This window comes from Trachypithecus francoisi, unplaced genomic scaffold (assembly GCF_009764315.1).
Source record: "Trachypithecus francoisi isolate TF-2019V2 unplaced genomic scaffold, Tfra_2.0 Lachesis_group6, whole genome shotgun sequence".
NCBI lineage: Eukaryota > Metazoa > Chordata > Mammalia > Primates > Cercopithecidae > Trachypithecus > Trachypithecus francoisi.
The window spans coordinates 125,822,321-125,835,193 of NW_022681471.1; the positions used below are offsets into that span (position 1 = coordinate 125,822,321).

General features: G+C 48.1%; 1 protein-coding gene across 1 annotated transcript in view; it reads left to right on the top strand.

Moving 5' to 3' along the window:
* The window catches only part of GPR143 (G protein-coupled receptor 143), a 42,970-nt gene that overhangs the window by 9,997 nt on the left and 20,100 nt on the right, over window positions 1-12,873 (top strand). The window contains 2 exon segments of the mRNA XM_033201594.1: window positions 8,637-8,729; window positions 11,151-11,260. Of these exon segments, the coding sequence (XP_033057485.1) occupies window positions 8,637-8,729; window positions 11,151-11,260 (203 nt within the window).

The window sequence follows — 12,873 nt, forward strand, 5'->3', positions numbered from 1 at the left end:
ACAGGTGACTAATGGGTCTATCTTCATTATTTTGCATATGGATATCCAGTTGTCCCCATACCACTTATTGAATAAATTTACTTTTAAAGCCAATATCAGTAAATAGAGATCATATGTAGGCTATAGAATATGTTGGGTAATCCCAGTAGATCCCTGCTCTAAAATCATTGACATTCCTTATATAGATCACATCATCAACTTTGGTCTCTCTGGCCTGAAGTTTAGTGCTTACTTCATTTTTGTGCTTGTTCCTTCCATCTTTTTACCTTAGCGCCCAAACTCTTACACAGCTGAACCAAACTGAGATATGCCTGGTTGTGAAAATTCTCCAGGGAAGATAGTTAAGGTCAGAGCCAGCTAATTAGGTATATCACTGAAGATTCATTTTGGCTACATAAATATATATAATAATAATGACTTAAACCTAGTAGAGATTTCTTTCATGCTAAAGATGTCCAGAGGTAGGCAATCCAGGACACTTGTGATGGACATCAGGGACCCAGGTTCCCTGGATTTTCCTGCATCACTATCATATTGTATGACTTCCATCCTCAAAGTGTCATGACCCAATATAGCTGCTGGTGCTCCAGTCATCACACCTACATTCTGGGCATCAGGAAGCTGGAAGAGAACAATGCAGTAGAGGCCTGTGTTCCCCTGAGCCAGCTTTAAGTAATGTCCTGGGAGTTTCATACAATGTCAGTTACATATATTGGCCAGAAGTTAGTTTTTTTTTTTTTTTTTTTTTTTTTTTGAGATGGAGTTTCACTCTTAGTTTTTTTTTTTGAGATGGAGTTTCACTCTTAGGTTCCACCCTCCCCCCACCCGCACCCCCTGATAGAGTTTCACTCTTTTTGCCCAAGCTGGAGTGCAATGGCATGATCTTAGCTCACTGTAACCTCCACCGCCTGGGTTCAAGTGATTCTCCTGCTTCAGCCTCCCAAGTAGCTAGGATTACAGGTGCCTGCCACCACAACCAGCTAATTTTTGTATTTTTAGTAGAGATGGAGTTTCACCATGTTGGTCAAGCTGGTCTCGAACTCCTGACCTCAGGTGATCCACCTGCCTCGGCCTCCCAAAGTGTTGGGATTACAGGCGTGAGCCACCGTGCCTGGCCAGAACTTAGTTTCATGCCACACTTAGCTGCTAAAGGAGGTAGGAAATAGACTCTGTGAGCTGAGCATGCAGCTGCCCTCATGACAGCCAGATTATGTTACTGAGGTTTTGAAAAAGGAAATATGGCTTTGAGTAGGTAATTAGCAGTATGATAAAACCGTGGCCCTGAAGCTCTCGTGATTGGCACGTCTCTGTCTGAGCATCCCTCAGTGTTGGAGAGGCTGGAGGTCTGACACAACTGTAGATCTTATAGATGCTAGTTATGGGTAGAAGGGTCTCGGGGTGCTGGAAGGAAGCTGGGAAAAGAGTAATGCCCCCTGCTGCCATAGGAGGATGCATTACTTCACCTCCACCCGTGGTGGGGGATGGGGTCCTACGGGGCAGTCTGAGAACTGTCTGGACCCAGAGGACAGACAGGGCCCTGAGAAACTGGGACAGGCAATCATGAAGCCCTCCTCACTTCAAGGACAGTGTTTGGGAGTTCATTTGGAGCTCAGGCATCAGAAGGCAGGATGCTGGGGGTGTTAGAGTCTAAAGTCTAAAGAGTGTTGGGCAGAATGTGGCTTCGGGGACCTGCCATCACCCAGAAGGTGAGTGTCCAAGGATGTGGAACAACTAGACGCCTCCCAAAGGCCAGAGCAGGGGCGGGTTTCCAGGATTGGGACAACCATCTGTCCAGAGTGAAGCTGTGCTTCCACCAAAGAGGAACGGGCCGACGTCAGAGAAATCAGACAGTGCTATAGCCCAGGAGACCAAGCCCCCACCTACCACCTGGCGGACGTCCTGCCCCTGGAGCCTGCCTGCTTGTGAGGCCTCAGAGGGGACACACTGGGTAGTTTGAGCCAGGGCTGAGAGCGTGGCTTCAAAAGATTCTGTACCTCTCCTTTTAAGAGAGCTTGTTTCCAGAGCTGTGGGTGGGGTTGATTCTGCTAGTGGCCTTTAAGAGACTGCAGCTGGTAGATCTGGGGGTCTCCTGAAAATTCCAGGACAGAGGGCCCAGCTTTGCAGGGATGGCTGGATTAAACTTCACATTCCCATCTAGATCCTTTCAGGACTTAGCTATTTTCTTTGGCACGGGAATATTTTTTCTTTTAATCCTAATCCTAAGAAATGTCATTAAGACAGATTTAAAGTTAAAAGTTAAACCACTGCTCTGGTTCAAGGTGTGGGATGTACAGGTTTTAAACAATAACAGAAGGCACCTGGAATCCTGGAGCAGGTCTTGAATGGAAGTCACTTCTCTGCTGTAAGAAAATGGACGTGTGAAAGGAAACGGGGTCCGGGGAGACCTTTGCACACCTGGGCACGGAAACTGCCTAGAGTGTGGGTAAAGGACCAAGGGTCTTCAGCCCGTGGGGGGCATAGACTTCTCCTGATCTGCTGTGGATTGGGGTTCAGACTTCTGCCCCGGTGTGGGTTTCAGAGACCCAGCCTGGTGTCAGGGTCTGGAATGCAGAGATTCTGCACTCTCCAACACCCAGCCCTTTGCAGAAAGCCTCTCCGTTAGTTATCTGAGTCTCACACAAAGCTTCTAGTTCCTGGCCCACGTTGCTAAGACATACCCCCAACCCTAACCCGCTCCCAGCCCAGCCAGGCCATGGAAGGGGCCACACCAGGAACCAGTCACAGTGTGGGAGGCAAAGCATGCTGGAAGTGTTTCTTTTCTCTTGTCTCATTGTAGAAGGGTGTCCTTTCTCAGATCCCTTTGTCTACACAGCTGATCTTCCAAGTTAAAGTCCCGATGGGGTGGGGGTTATGATATTTGCTGGGAATCTGGTCGAGTTTTGAGCGACAGCCACTCATCCCATGGAGCCCCAGCCCCCAACCCCACCTTGTCCCATCAGACAGGAGAGGCAAACCCAAGACTGGACAGCACCAGTCAGCTCTGCGGAGCCTCCATCTTCAGTCTACCTGAGGCATCTGGAAGGCTACAGCCTCAACTCCTGGGGGAAATGGGGTGGGGTATATGGAAGTACAAAGATGAAAGCTAGAGACTGCAAGAATGCCAGCTGTGCAGGGAACGGGGAGCTGGGAGGCAGAAGGCAAGCCCCCGCTCTCCTTTCGGGAAGCATGTAGTAGTAGTAGCTGCTGGTTCTGCAGAGACAGCCTTCCCAGGTGGGACTGAGCATTCAGACTTGGCTATTAGGTGTGGAGGTGACTCTGGGAGGGCTTGGGGATAGGAGCTCCTTGCTTATTGGGTGAGCTGAGTATTCAGGAGGCATAAGGCCTCTCTCGCTGAGGGGCTGTGAGGGCTCACACAGCTGAGAAGGAGCCTCAGGTTCGTGTCCTTCTGTTAGGAAACCTCAGGTTCAGGTCAAGGTTTGCTGCAGATCCACCTGATTCACTTCCATGCCAGAGGATGAGGTAGGAAAGAGCAAACCAGACAAGCCCAAGCACAGCTCCTCCTCCCCTTCTGACATCTCCATAAAAAACTTTGTAGTCACAGATATTGGCTGATTTCTTCTCTAAGCTATTCCCTCATCTTTTATAACTTTTTTTTTTCCAGATTCTGTTTTTTTTTTCCATTTTTATTTATTTATTTATTTTTTGAGATGGAGTCTTGCTCTGTCGCCCAGGCTGGAGTGCAGTGGCACGATCTTGGCTCACTGCAACCTCCACCTCCCAGGTTCAAGGGATTCTCCTGCCTCAGTCTCCTGAGTAGCTGGGACTACAGGCACCTGCCACCACACCCAGCTCATTTTTGTAGTTTTAGTAGAGATGGGGTTTCACCATGCTGGCCAGGCTGGTCCTGATCCACCCGCCTTGGCCTCCCAAAGTGCTGGGATTACAGGCATGAGACACGGCGCCCGGTCCTTTTCAAGTGTTAAGGTTTATCTTATTGGAAAACATTTTTGAAGAAATGGAAAGAGCTCTCCAGTAGATCAGACTTACACTGAAACCGACACGGTCCTGTGTGGCCCACAGAGGCTTCTGTGACCCAGTCCCCAACACACGGCCCTCCCTCTGTCCTCTCTCACCAGCCACACCCAGCTGCCAGCTTCTAGAAGGAGCCTGTATTCCTTTTTTTTAAAATAGTCATGTGTCACTCTGTCATCCAGGCTGGAGGGCAGTGGCATGATCACGGCTCACTGCAGCCTTCAACTCCCGGGCTCAAGCAATCCTCCCGCCTCAGCCTCCTGAGTAGCTGGGGCTACAGGTGTGTGCCTCCAGCCAGGCTGCCGCTCACATTCTGTGACTTGTGGCCTTTTCCTCCATCTTCAAAGCCAGCAATGGTGGGTTATGTCCTTCTCAAATTCCCTCCTCTCTGGTTCTCTGCAGCTAATAGTCTCTGCTTTTCTAGATTCTGGCAATGACACTGGCCCAACCCAGATAACCCAGGATGACCTCCTTATCTCAAACATCCTTAACTTCATCACACCTGCAAAGTCTCTTTTGCCATATAAGGGAACATTTTCACAGGTTCCAGAGATTAGGACAGGGACATCTTCAGGGAAATGTATTTGGGTTATCACAAGTGTTCGTCCACTTTAACCTATAAACATAGTCTCTACCAGGCATGTTGGCTCATGCCTGTAATCCTAGCACTTTGGGAGGCTGACATGGGAGGATTGCTTGAGCCCAGGAGTTTGAGACCAGCCTGGCAACACAGCAAGACTCCATCTCTACTAAAAATAAAAAAGTTAGCTGGGTGTGGTGGTGAGTGCTTGTAGTCCTAGCTACTTGGGAGGCTGAGGCAGGTTTGAACTCAGGAGTTTGAAGTTACTGTGAGCTATCACTGTGCCATTGCATGCCAGTATGGGTGACAGAGGGAAACCCTGTCCCTTAAAACAACAACCACCACAAACATAGTCTCATCTCTTAGATTAATCACAGTTACGAGCCTGACTTCATGTAAAATCTTCTCCATCCAGCTATGGCCTCTGGGGCTGGCCCCCAGCAGGGGCACAGGCTGGGACATTACACTGATTCTTCTATGTTATCCTCTCAAGATGGTCACCCTTGGCCGGGCGCGGTGGCTCAAGCCTGTAATCCCAGCACTTTGGGAGGCCGAGACGGGCGGATCACGAGGTCAGGAGATCGAGACCATCCTGGCTAACACGGTGAAACCCCGTCTCTACTAAAAATACAAAAACTAGCCGGGCGAGGTGGCGGGCGCCTGTAGTCCCAGCTACTTGGGAGGCTGAGGCAGGAGAATGGCGTAAACCCGGGAGGCGGAGCTTGCAGTGAGCTGAGATCCGGCCACTGCACTCCAGTCCGGGCGACAGAGCGAGACTCCGCCTCAAAAAAAAAAAAAAAAAAAAAAGATGGTCACCCCCATGCAGGCAGGGACTGTTTCCTGTGCCTGGAAAAGGCATGATCTTTGCTCAATAAACATTCAGCCAATGTACACTGAGTGAGACATACTGCGCTGATACAACTCTGATTCTTTTAATTGAGATGTAACTTAAATACTGTAATATTCACCTTTTAAGATGTGAAGTTCAGTGGCTTTTAGTGCCATCTGCAAGGTTATACATCAGTTAGCCCCACTACTACTAGTTCCAGAACATTTCTACCATCCCAAAAAGAAACCCCACACCCATTAGCAGTCACCCCCCATGTCTGCAGAATCACACAATGTGTGCACCCTTTGTGTCTGGCTTTTCACTCAGCATTGTTTCTGAGGTTCACCCATGGAGTAGCATGCATCAGTACATTCATTTCAACTCAATGTTACCTTTGCACGTGCTGACAGCCATCTTGTAGGTTAAGGGTGTGGGAAGCGTTTCCTATCACCGGCCCCTCTTCCGTAGAGAATGTGCACTGGAAGGGAAATTCCAGAGTAACAGCGCTGATGGTCCAGTACATGTCTCCACCTCCCTGAGCACAGGATGCTGGTAAATCCCACTGCTGGGGCCTCCTGATTGTCCTCAAAGTGAAGACAGCTGGGCATCCGGGGCAGGCCCAGCCTTGTGGGAAAGTGGAGGCGGGCGGGGACGGCCAGCCTGCCCTGGAGGGCAGCGTAAGTAGCAGAAAGCAGCCGGGCCTGACATCCACCTGGCCCTTAGCGTACTGGCACAGGAAATCCGCAGAGGGTTTCCGTGTTCACCCAGCTGAAAGGAGCAACTCATGGCTCTGAGAAGTGGGTCTGGCGGAGGTGATGCAGCTAATTAATGTGCCAGGTGTTTGCATTCAGTTCAAACCTATTGAGCCTCAGAGCATCTTCCCGGGATGAGGCTGTAAGAGGAGTAAGTCGGGAGGCTGGGAGGAGCACCTGGCGAGTGCTGTGCCCGTGACGTGCAGTCTTAGTTTGTCTAGGTTGCTATATAACGAACACCACAAACTGGCGACAGCTTATAAGCAGCAGAAATGTATGGCCAGTGCGGCAGCTCACGCCTGCAATCCCAGTACTTTGGGAAGCCAAGGCAGGCGGAACACTTGAGGTCAGGAGTTTAAGACCAGCCTGGCCAACATGGTGAAACCCTGTCTCTACTAAAAATACAAAAATTAGCAGGGTTAGTGGTGGGCGCCTGTAATCCCAACTACTCGGGAGGCTAAGCCAGGAGAATTGCTTGAACCCGGGAGGTGGAGGTTGCAGTGAGCCGAGATTGCACCACTGCACTCCAGCCTGGGTGACAGAGCAAGACTCCATCTTGGAAAAAAAAAATCTGACCCAGCAATTCCACTCCTACGTATACACCCCAAAGAACTGAAAACAGGAACCCAGTCAGGTGCAGTGGCTCATGCCTGTAATCCCAGCACTTTGGGAGGCCAAGGTGGCAGGATCGCTTGAGGCCAGGAGTTTGAGACCAGCCTGGGCAATACAAAAAAATCTCTAATCTCTGCAAAAAAAAAAAAAAAAAAAAAAAAAAAAAAATCTCTACCAAAAAATCAAAAATAAGCTGGGCATGGTGGTGCATGCCTGTGGTCCCAGCTACTTGGGAGGCTGAGGTGGGAGGATTGCTTATGCCTAGGAATTGGAGGCTGCAGTGAACTATGATTGCACCACTGCACTCCAGCCTGGGCCACAGAGTGAGACTATCTCAAAACAAAACAGAAACTCAAATACTGTTACATAACACATGCTCATAGCAGCACTACTCACAGTGGAAACAACCTAAATGTCCATTGATGGGTGAATCTTGGCCCATGTATACAATAGAATGGTATTCAGTCAGAAAAAGGGAAGAAAGGGCTGCCGCGGTGGCTCATGCCTGTAATCCCAGCACTTTGGGAGGCTGAGGCGGGGGGATCACTTGAGCTGAGGAGTTCAAGAGCAGCCTGGCAACATGGCGTAACCTCATCTACACAAAAAATACAAAGAAATAGCTGGGCATGATGGTGTGTGCCTGTGGTCCCAGCTACTCAGGAGGCTGAGGTGGGAGGATTGCTTGAGCTCAGGGGACAGTTGCAGTGAGCCGAGATTGCCCCGCTGCACTCCAGTCTGGATAACAGAGCAAGACCCTGACCCCCCACCCCAACCCCCACAAAAGGAGGAAAGAAAGGGGCACAGTGGCTCATGCCTATAATCCCAGCAATTTGGGAGGCTAAGGTGGGAGAATTGCTTGAGGTCAGGAGTTCAAGACCAGCTTGGGCAACTTAGCGAGATACTGCCTCAACAAAATATTAAAAGAAACAAAGGAATGAAAAACTGATCCATGCTACATCAGTGAACCTGGAAAGCATTATGCTGAGTGAAGGAAGCCAAGTGCAAAAGGCCACATAGCATATATTTCCATTTACATGAAATACCCAGAACATGCAAATCCACAGAGACAGAAACTAGATTAGTGGTTGCTAGGGGCTGGGGGATGGGCAAAGGGGAGTGACCACTTGTATTAGTCTATTCTCATACTGCTATGAAGAACTGCCTGAGACTGAGTAATTTATAAAGGAAAGAGGTTTAATTAACTCACAGTTCAGCATGGCTGGGGAGGTCTCAGGAAACTTACAACCATGGCAGAAGGCCAAGGGGAAGCAGGACACCTTCTTCACAAGGCAGCTGAACGATTGGGTGGAGGGGAGGGAAATCACCTTATAAAACCATCAGATCTCGTGAGAACTCACTATCACGAGAACAGCATGGGGGAAACCACACCCATGATTCAATTATCCCCACCTGGTCATTTCCATGCTCCAATCACCTAACCAATTGACTTCCATCCAACAATGATTAGTTCAACTTGTTCTATCCCTTGGGACTATGGAGATTACAATTCAAGATGAGATTCGGGTGGGGACACAAAGCCTAACCATATCACCAATTAATGGATATGGGGTCTCCTTTTGGAATGATGAAAACATTTTGGAAGGAGACAGTGGTGATGGCTGCAGAGCACTGTGAATGTACTAAATGCCACTTAATTGTTCACTTTAAAATAGTTAATTTTATGTGATGTGAATTTCACCTCAATGGAAAACAACCAACCAACCTCAGCAGAATGAGGAAACTCTTTGCCGAGGGGCTTTCCTTTGTGTACATTTTCCTGACCTTTCCAGAGCGCAGGAGCTGGCCTGGCAGTTCCAGGCAGGCCTCTGTGCCCCACTGAGCTGTGGCTGCTGTTGTGCTTGTCCCCTAGCACCATCCTGCTGTATCACATCATGGCGTGGGGCCTGGCTACCCTGCTCTGTGTGGAGGGAGCCGCCGTGCTCTACTACCCTTCTGTGTCCAGGTAAGTTGGGACTCCAGCGCCCCAGACAGCCCCATCCTTGGCTCATTGTGTGTTCTCTTGCAGGGAATACATGAGCCCTGACCAACAGAGTTGGTGCCTTGGAGGTTAGGCCGTTGTCTCAGGGCCACATGAGGCCATGCTCACGGCCCAGCCCGAGGACTGACTACAATAGCTTGGAGAATGACCCTGGAGTCATTCTCCCTGGCTCTGCCTTTCTCGTTTGTGTACATAGGCGCCCATGCACACAAGCACGCACTCAAAGCTTTCCGCATATTCCTCTCCACGTAAGGTGTATCCCCAACCCCTGTATTGGTACAGTTTTCTCATGCCCACTTTTAAGTATTTGGTCTCGAAGCTTCCTCTGGATGAGCAGGTGAGCTTAACATTCTAGGAATGAGTGTGGGACAATGTGGAAGAGGCCAAAAGGATGCCTGGGCAGTGCTTATTCTCTAGCTTTGCTTCCTACCCTTTCTCACTTCTCTTCCAGCCTCCACACAGAGCAAGATGTGGCCGCTGAAACTGTCTCAGGCATTTCCTCAAGTTTACATTCCTGTCCATGCAACCCTCAGTTGCAAAGCCAAGGTCTTTCCAAGGATATATACCCTAACTTCCAATGGAAAACTGGAAAAGAGAAGTGGACAGTGTCTTTGTCTGTGATTTTTATACCAGGGATCAACACGGTGTAGCCCCCGGGACAAATCCGGCCTTCTTCAGTTTTTGTAAATAAAGTTTTATTGGAATATAATCACTCATTTCTTATGTACTGTCTGACTGCTTTTGCACGACAACATCAGAGTTGAGTAGTTGCCTCAGAGACCACAGTGTGGCCCATGAAGCTGAAAATATTTACTATCTGTTCCTTTACAGAAAAAAAATCTACAGAAAAAAAAAATTGGTGTCAGTAATTTATCTCCCTCTTTTCTGGCTTCTTGCAGCTACTCAGTGAGGATGTCTCCAAATTGGTGTTGCCTTGTCAACCATGAATACGAGCAGGGAGCTCTGTGTAGATCCATCCATACAGTCTGCTTTTCTGAGGAACTTTAAAAGAACAGATGCAGTGTCAGCAGCTGTTATAATGGAATGCACTTAGTTGGAAAGGGAGTTTCTGTGGCTCTCCCTCGCCTGTGGGACCCCGGAGGCTCCTGGCAAAGTTGCAGCTGAGCTTTAGGGCGCCATTGTTGCAGGGTGCACAGGGAACCCTGAGGTGCTCCCAGGGTCTTTAGGAGCTGCTCCTTTTAAGCATCTTATCCTTAATCATCTCTTCATTTTCACAACGCCTGACCCAGGGGCGCTCGGCATTCTTCATGCTCACAGTCTCACTCTCTTATTTGTCATTTCATTTCTGTCTTTACATCAGAGTCACTTCTCTTTCTCCTCTTGTTTCTCTTTCTCCTCTTGTTTCTCTTTCTCCTTTCAAGCCTTTCCAGATTGAATTTTAGCCTCTACAGCTAAAGATAAAACCTCTACTGCTAAAAGAAGGTGGCAGCGTTGAGAGGTGGTATAGTAATTCTTCCTATGGCAAGACGAGACGGGTATTGCATTTTTCCTACCTGATTTTTGTTTTTTTTTTTCACATTTTCTGCCACTTTCCCCTCTGGTTTAACAACTCTGTCAATATTAAGGGTGTTAATTTATTTTTTGTCATTCCCTCTTCCGTGGCCATGAAGCTGTTTGGTTAGCCCCTTTTCCGCCTCCCTCTTTGGTTGAGCTGGAGCAGACCTCCCTCCTCTTTGCCTTCTGTTTCCTCTTCCTCTGTGCCTTTTTGCTTCTCTCCTACATTAAGCATTTCACAGCTGAGAGTTGTTACCTTGGTAACATGTTTGTGAGGCCCTCCAGCACATTTGTGGTGACTAGTGACTCCTATGACGCCTCAGTAGAAATCTTTGTCCTTTTCTCTGACAAGAACCTCTGAAACTATTGTTATCCATAACCATGAGAACATATTTCCTCTGAAATATGGAGCTGGCATATTTTGAGTTGTTCAAGCCAGGGACTGGATTTTATTCATGTTATTGCCCAAAACCATGTAGTAAGTACTCAAAACCTAACTATTTAATGGAGTGCCTTTGTCTCTACTTGAATTGCGTTTTTTCCTTGAGACCCAATGCAGGGAACCCCCATCCCAGGGTGTTGTTCTTTCCGATCTTTTCCCAGCAGGAACCTTTAAAAGCTTCCTCCAGTGGAATGCCTTAAGGTCCTCCCATTTCTGAGACAGAAACATGGTTGATCTCCCTTACTCTCCTGCAATTTACGGCTTGTTCCAGACATGAGAAATGACTCACATTTCCTTTGGGCAGCCAGAAGCAGATTTATGCATTTCCCTTTTCATTCTCATCCTCTTATCTTGACTTCCAGATAAGTAGATGTCTTTTAGCCAAAGCTTTGCTTTTGAGAAGAATGACTTTGGTTTTCCTCTCTCAGGTGTGAGCAGGGTCTGGACCATGCCATCCCCCACTATGTCACCATGTACCTGCCCCTGCTGCTGGTTCTCATGGCCAACCCCATCCTGTTCCAAAAGACAGTGACTGCAGGTAAATACTAGGGAAGCTCTCTGGGTACACGGCCACTGTGAGCGGCCCCATGCCTCGGGCTCAGACAGTGACACATGTCCTGGAATTCTCCAGGACAGCTGACCTCATTTGTCATCCTCTGGAGACATCAGCAGATCACAGCTTCAGGAAGTAAGCAGGTTCAATCAATGAAAATGTGCAGGCCTCTGCCCGCACAAGTTCCGTGCCATCGTTTGTTAGCTCAGTGCCAGGACTAGTTGACTTTTCACTTCTGTACTGGGGTTCTCCTGGGTTGGCTGCAGGAGTGCCCTTGGACGACTGTGGAGATGCAAGAGGAACAGAAGGAGAAGAGAGGGGAGGGGGAAGGGATTGAGTATGTACGGAGGCGGCTCCAGTCCCATAATGCATTTGGCTGATGTTTTTTCTCAGATGGGCAGGAAACAGGTAGTGGAGCACAGGAAATGAGTCAAGGTCAATGGTTAGAAAAGGATAAGAGGAATGAAGTCGTTGACAACATGTCTGGGAAAGATTTCTAGGCTGGGGCTGGAGAACTGCAGTCCAGCCCCTACTTTCCCCTCAAGGAAGTGTGTCCTGGAGTGAGCCTCCCACCTCCTCAGGCTGCCAGAGATCTCTCAAGGACAGAATGGGAATAAGGAAATTTGCCTTAACTGAGAGGTCCTTTGAAGATCACCTGTTGATTGTTGAACTTTTTAAAAACATTGTTGAGAGTACTCTATCATTGTAATATGAAATTATTGTGATTTTTTGGACTATTCTCTTCATATCTACACTTTTTTTTTTCTTTTTATTGAGACAGAGTCTTGATGTGTCACCCTAGGCTGGAGTGCAGTGGCGTGATCTTGGCTCACTGCAACCTCTGCCGCCCATGTTCAAGTGATTCTCATGCCTCAGCCTCCCGAGTAGCTGGGACTATGGGCACGTGCCACCACGCCCAGCTAATTTTTTTTTTGTATTTTTAGTAGAGATGGGGGTTTTGCCATGTTGGCCAGGCTGGTCTTGAACTCCTGGCCTTGGGTGATCCACCCACCTTGGCCTCCCAAAGTGCTGGGATTACAGGCATGAGCCACCACGCCCGGTGCATATCTACATTTAAATATAGTGTGTTAAATATAGCATTTTTAAACAAAATCTCATCAAAAATAGTGATTTTAGCTGATAAAACAAATAGAAATGACTCACAGAAAAAAGACTGAAAAGAAATACACTAAGATGTTAACAGTGGTTATCTCTGGGTGGAGGGACCATGGGTCACTCATACTTCTCTAAACTTTTAAATATTTTCTAACTTGTCTATAAGAAGGAATCAAATTTTTTTCAATATTTTAACAAGTGTGCACTATTTTTATTTTTATTTTTTTGAGATGGAGTTTCGCTCTTTTGCCCAGGCTGGAATGAAGTGGCGTGATCTCGGTTCACCGAAACCTCTGCCTCCCAGGTTCAAGCAATTCTCCTGCCTCAGCCTCCGAGTAGCTGGGATTATAGGCACCTGCCACCACACCCAGCTAATTTTTGTATTTTTAGTAGAGATGGGGTTTCAGCATGTTGGCCAGGCTGGCCTCAAACTCCTGACCTCAGGTGATCCACGTGCCTCAGCCTCCCAAAATGCTAGGATT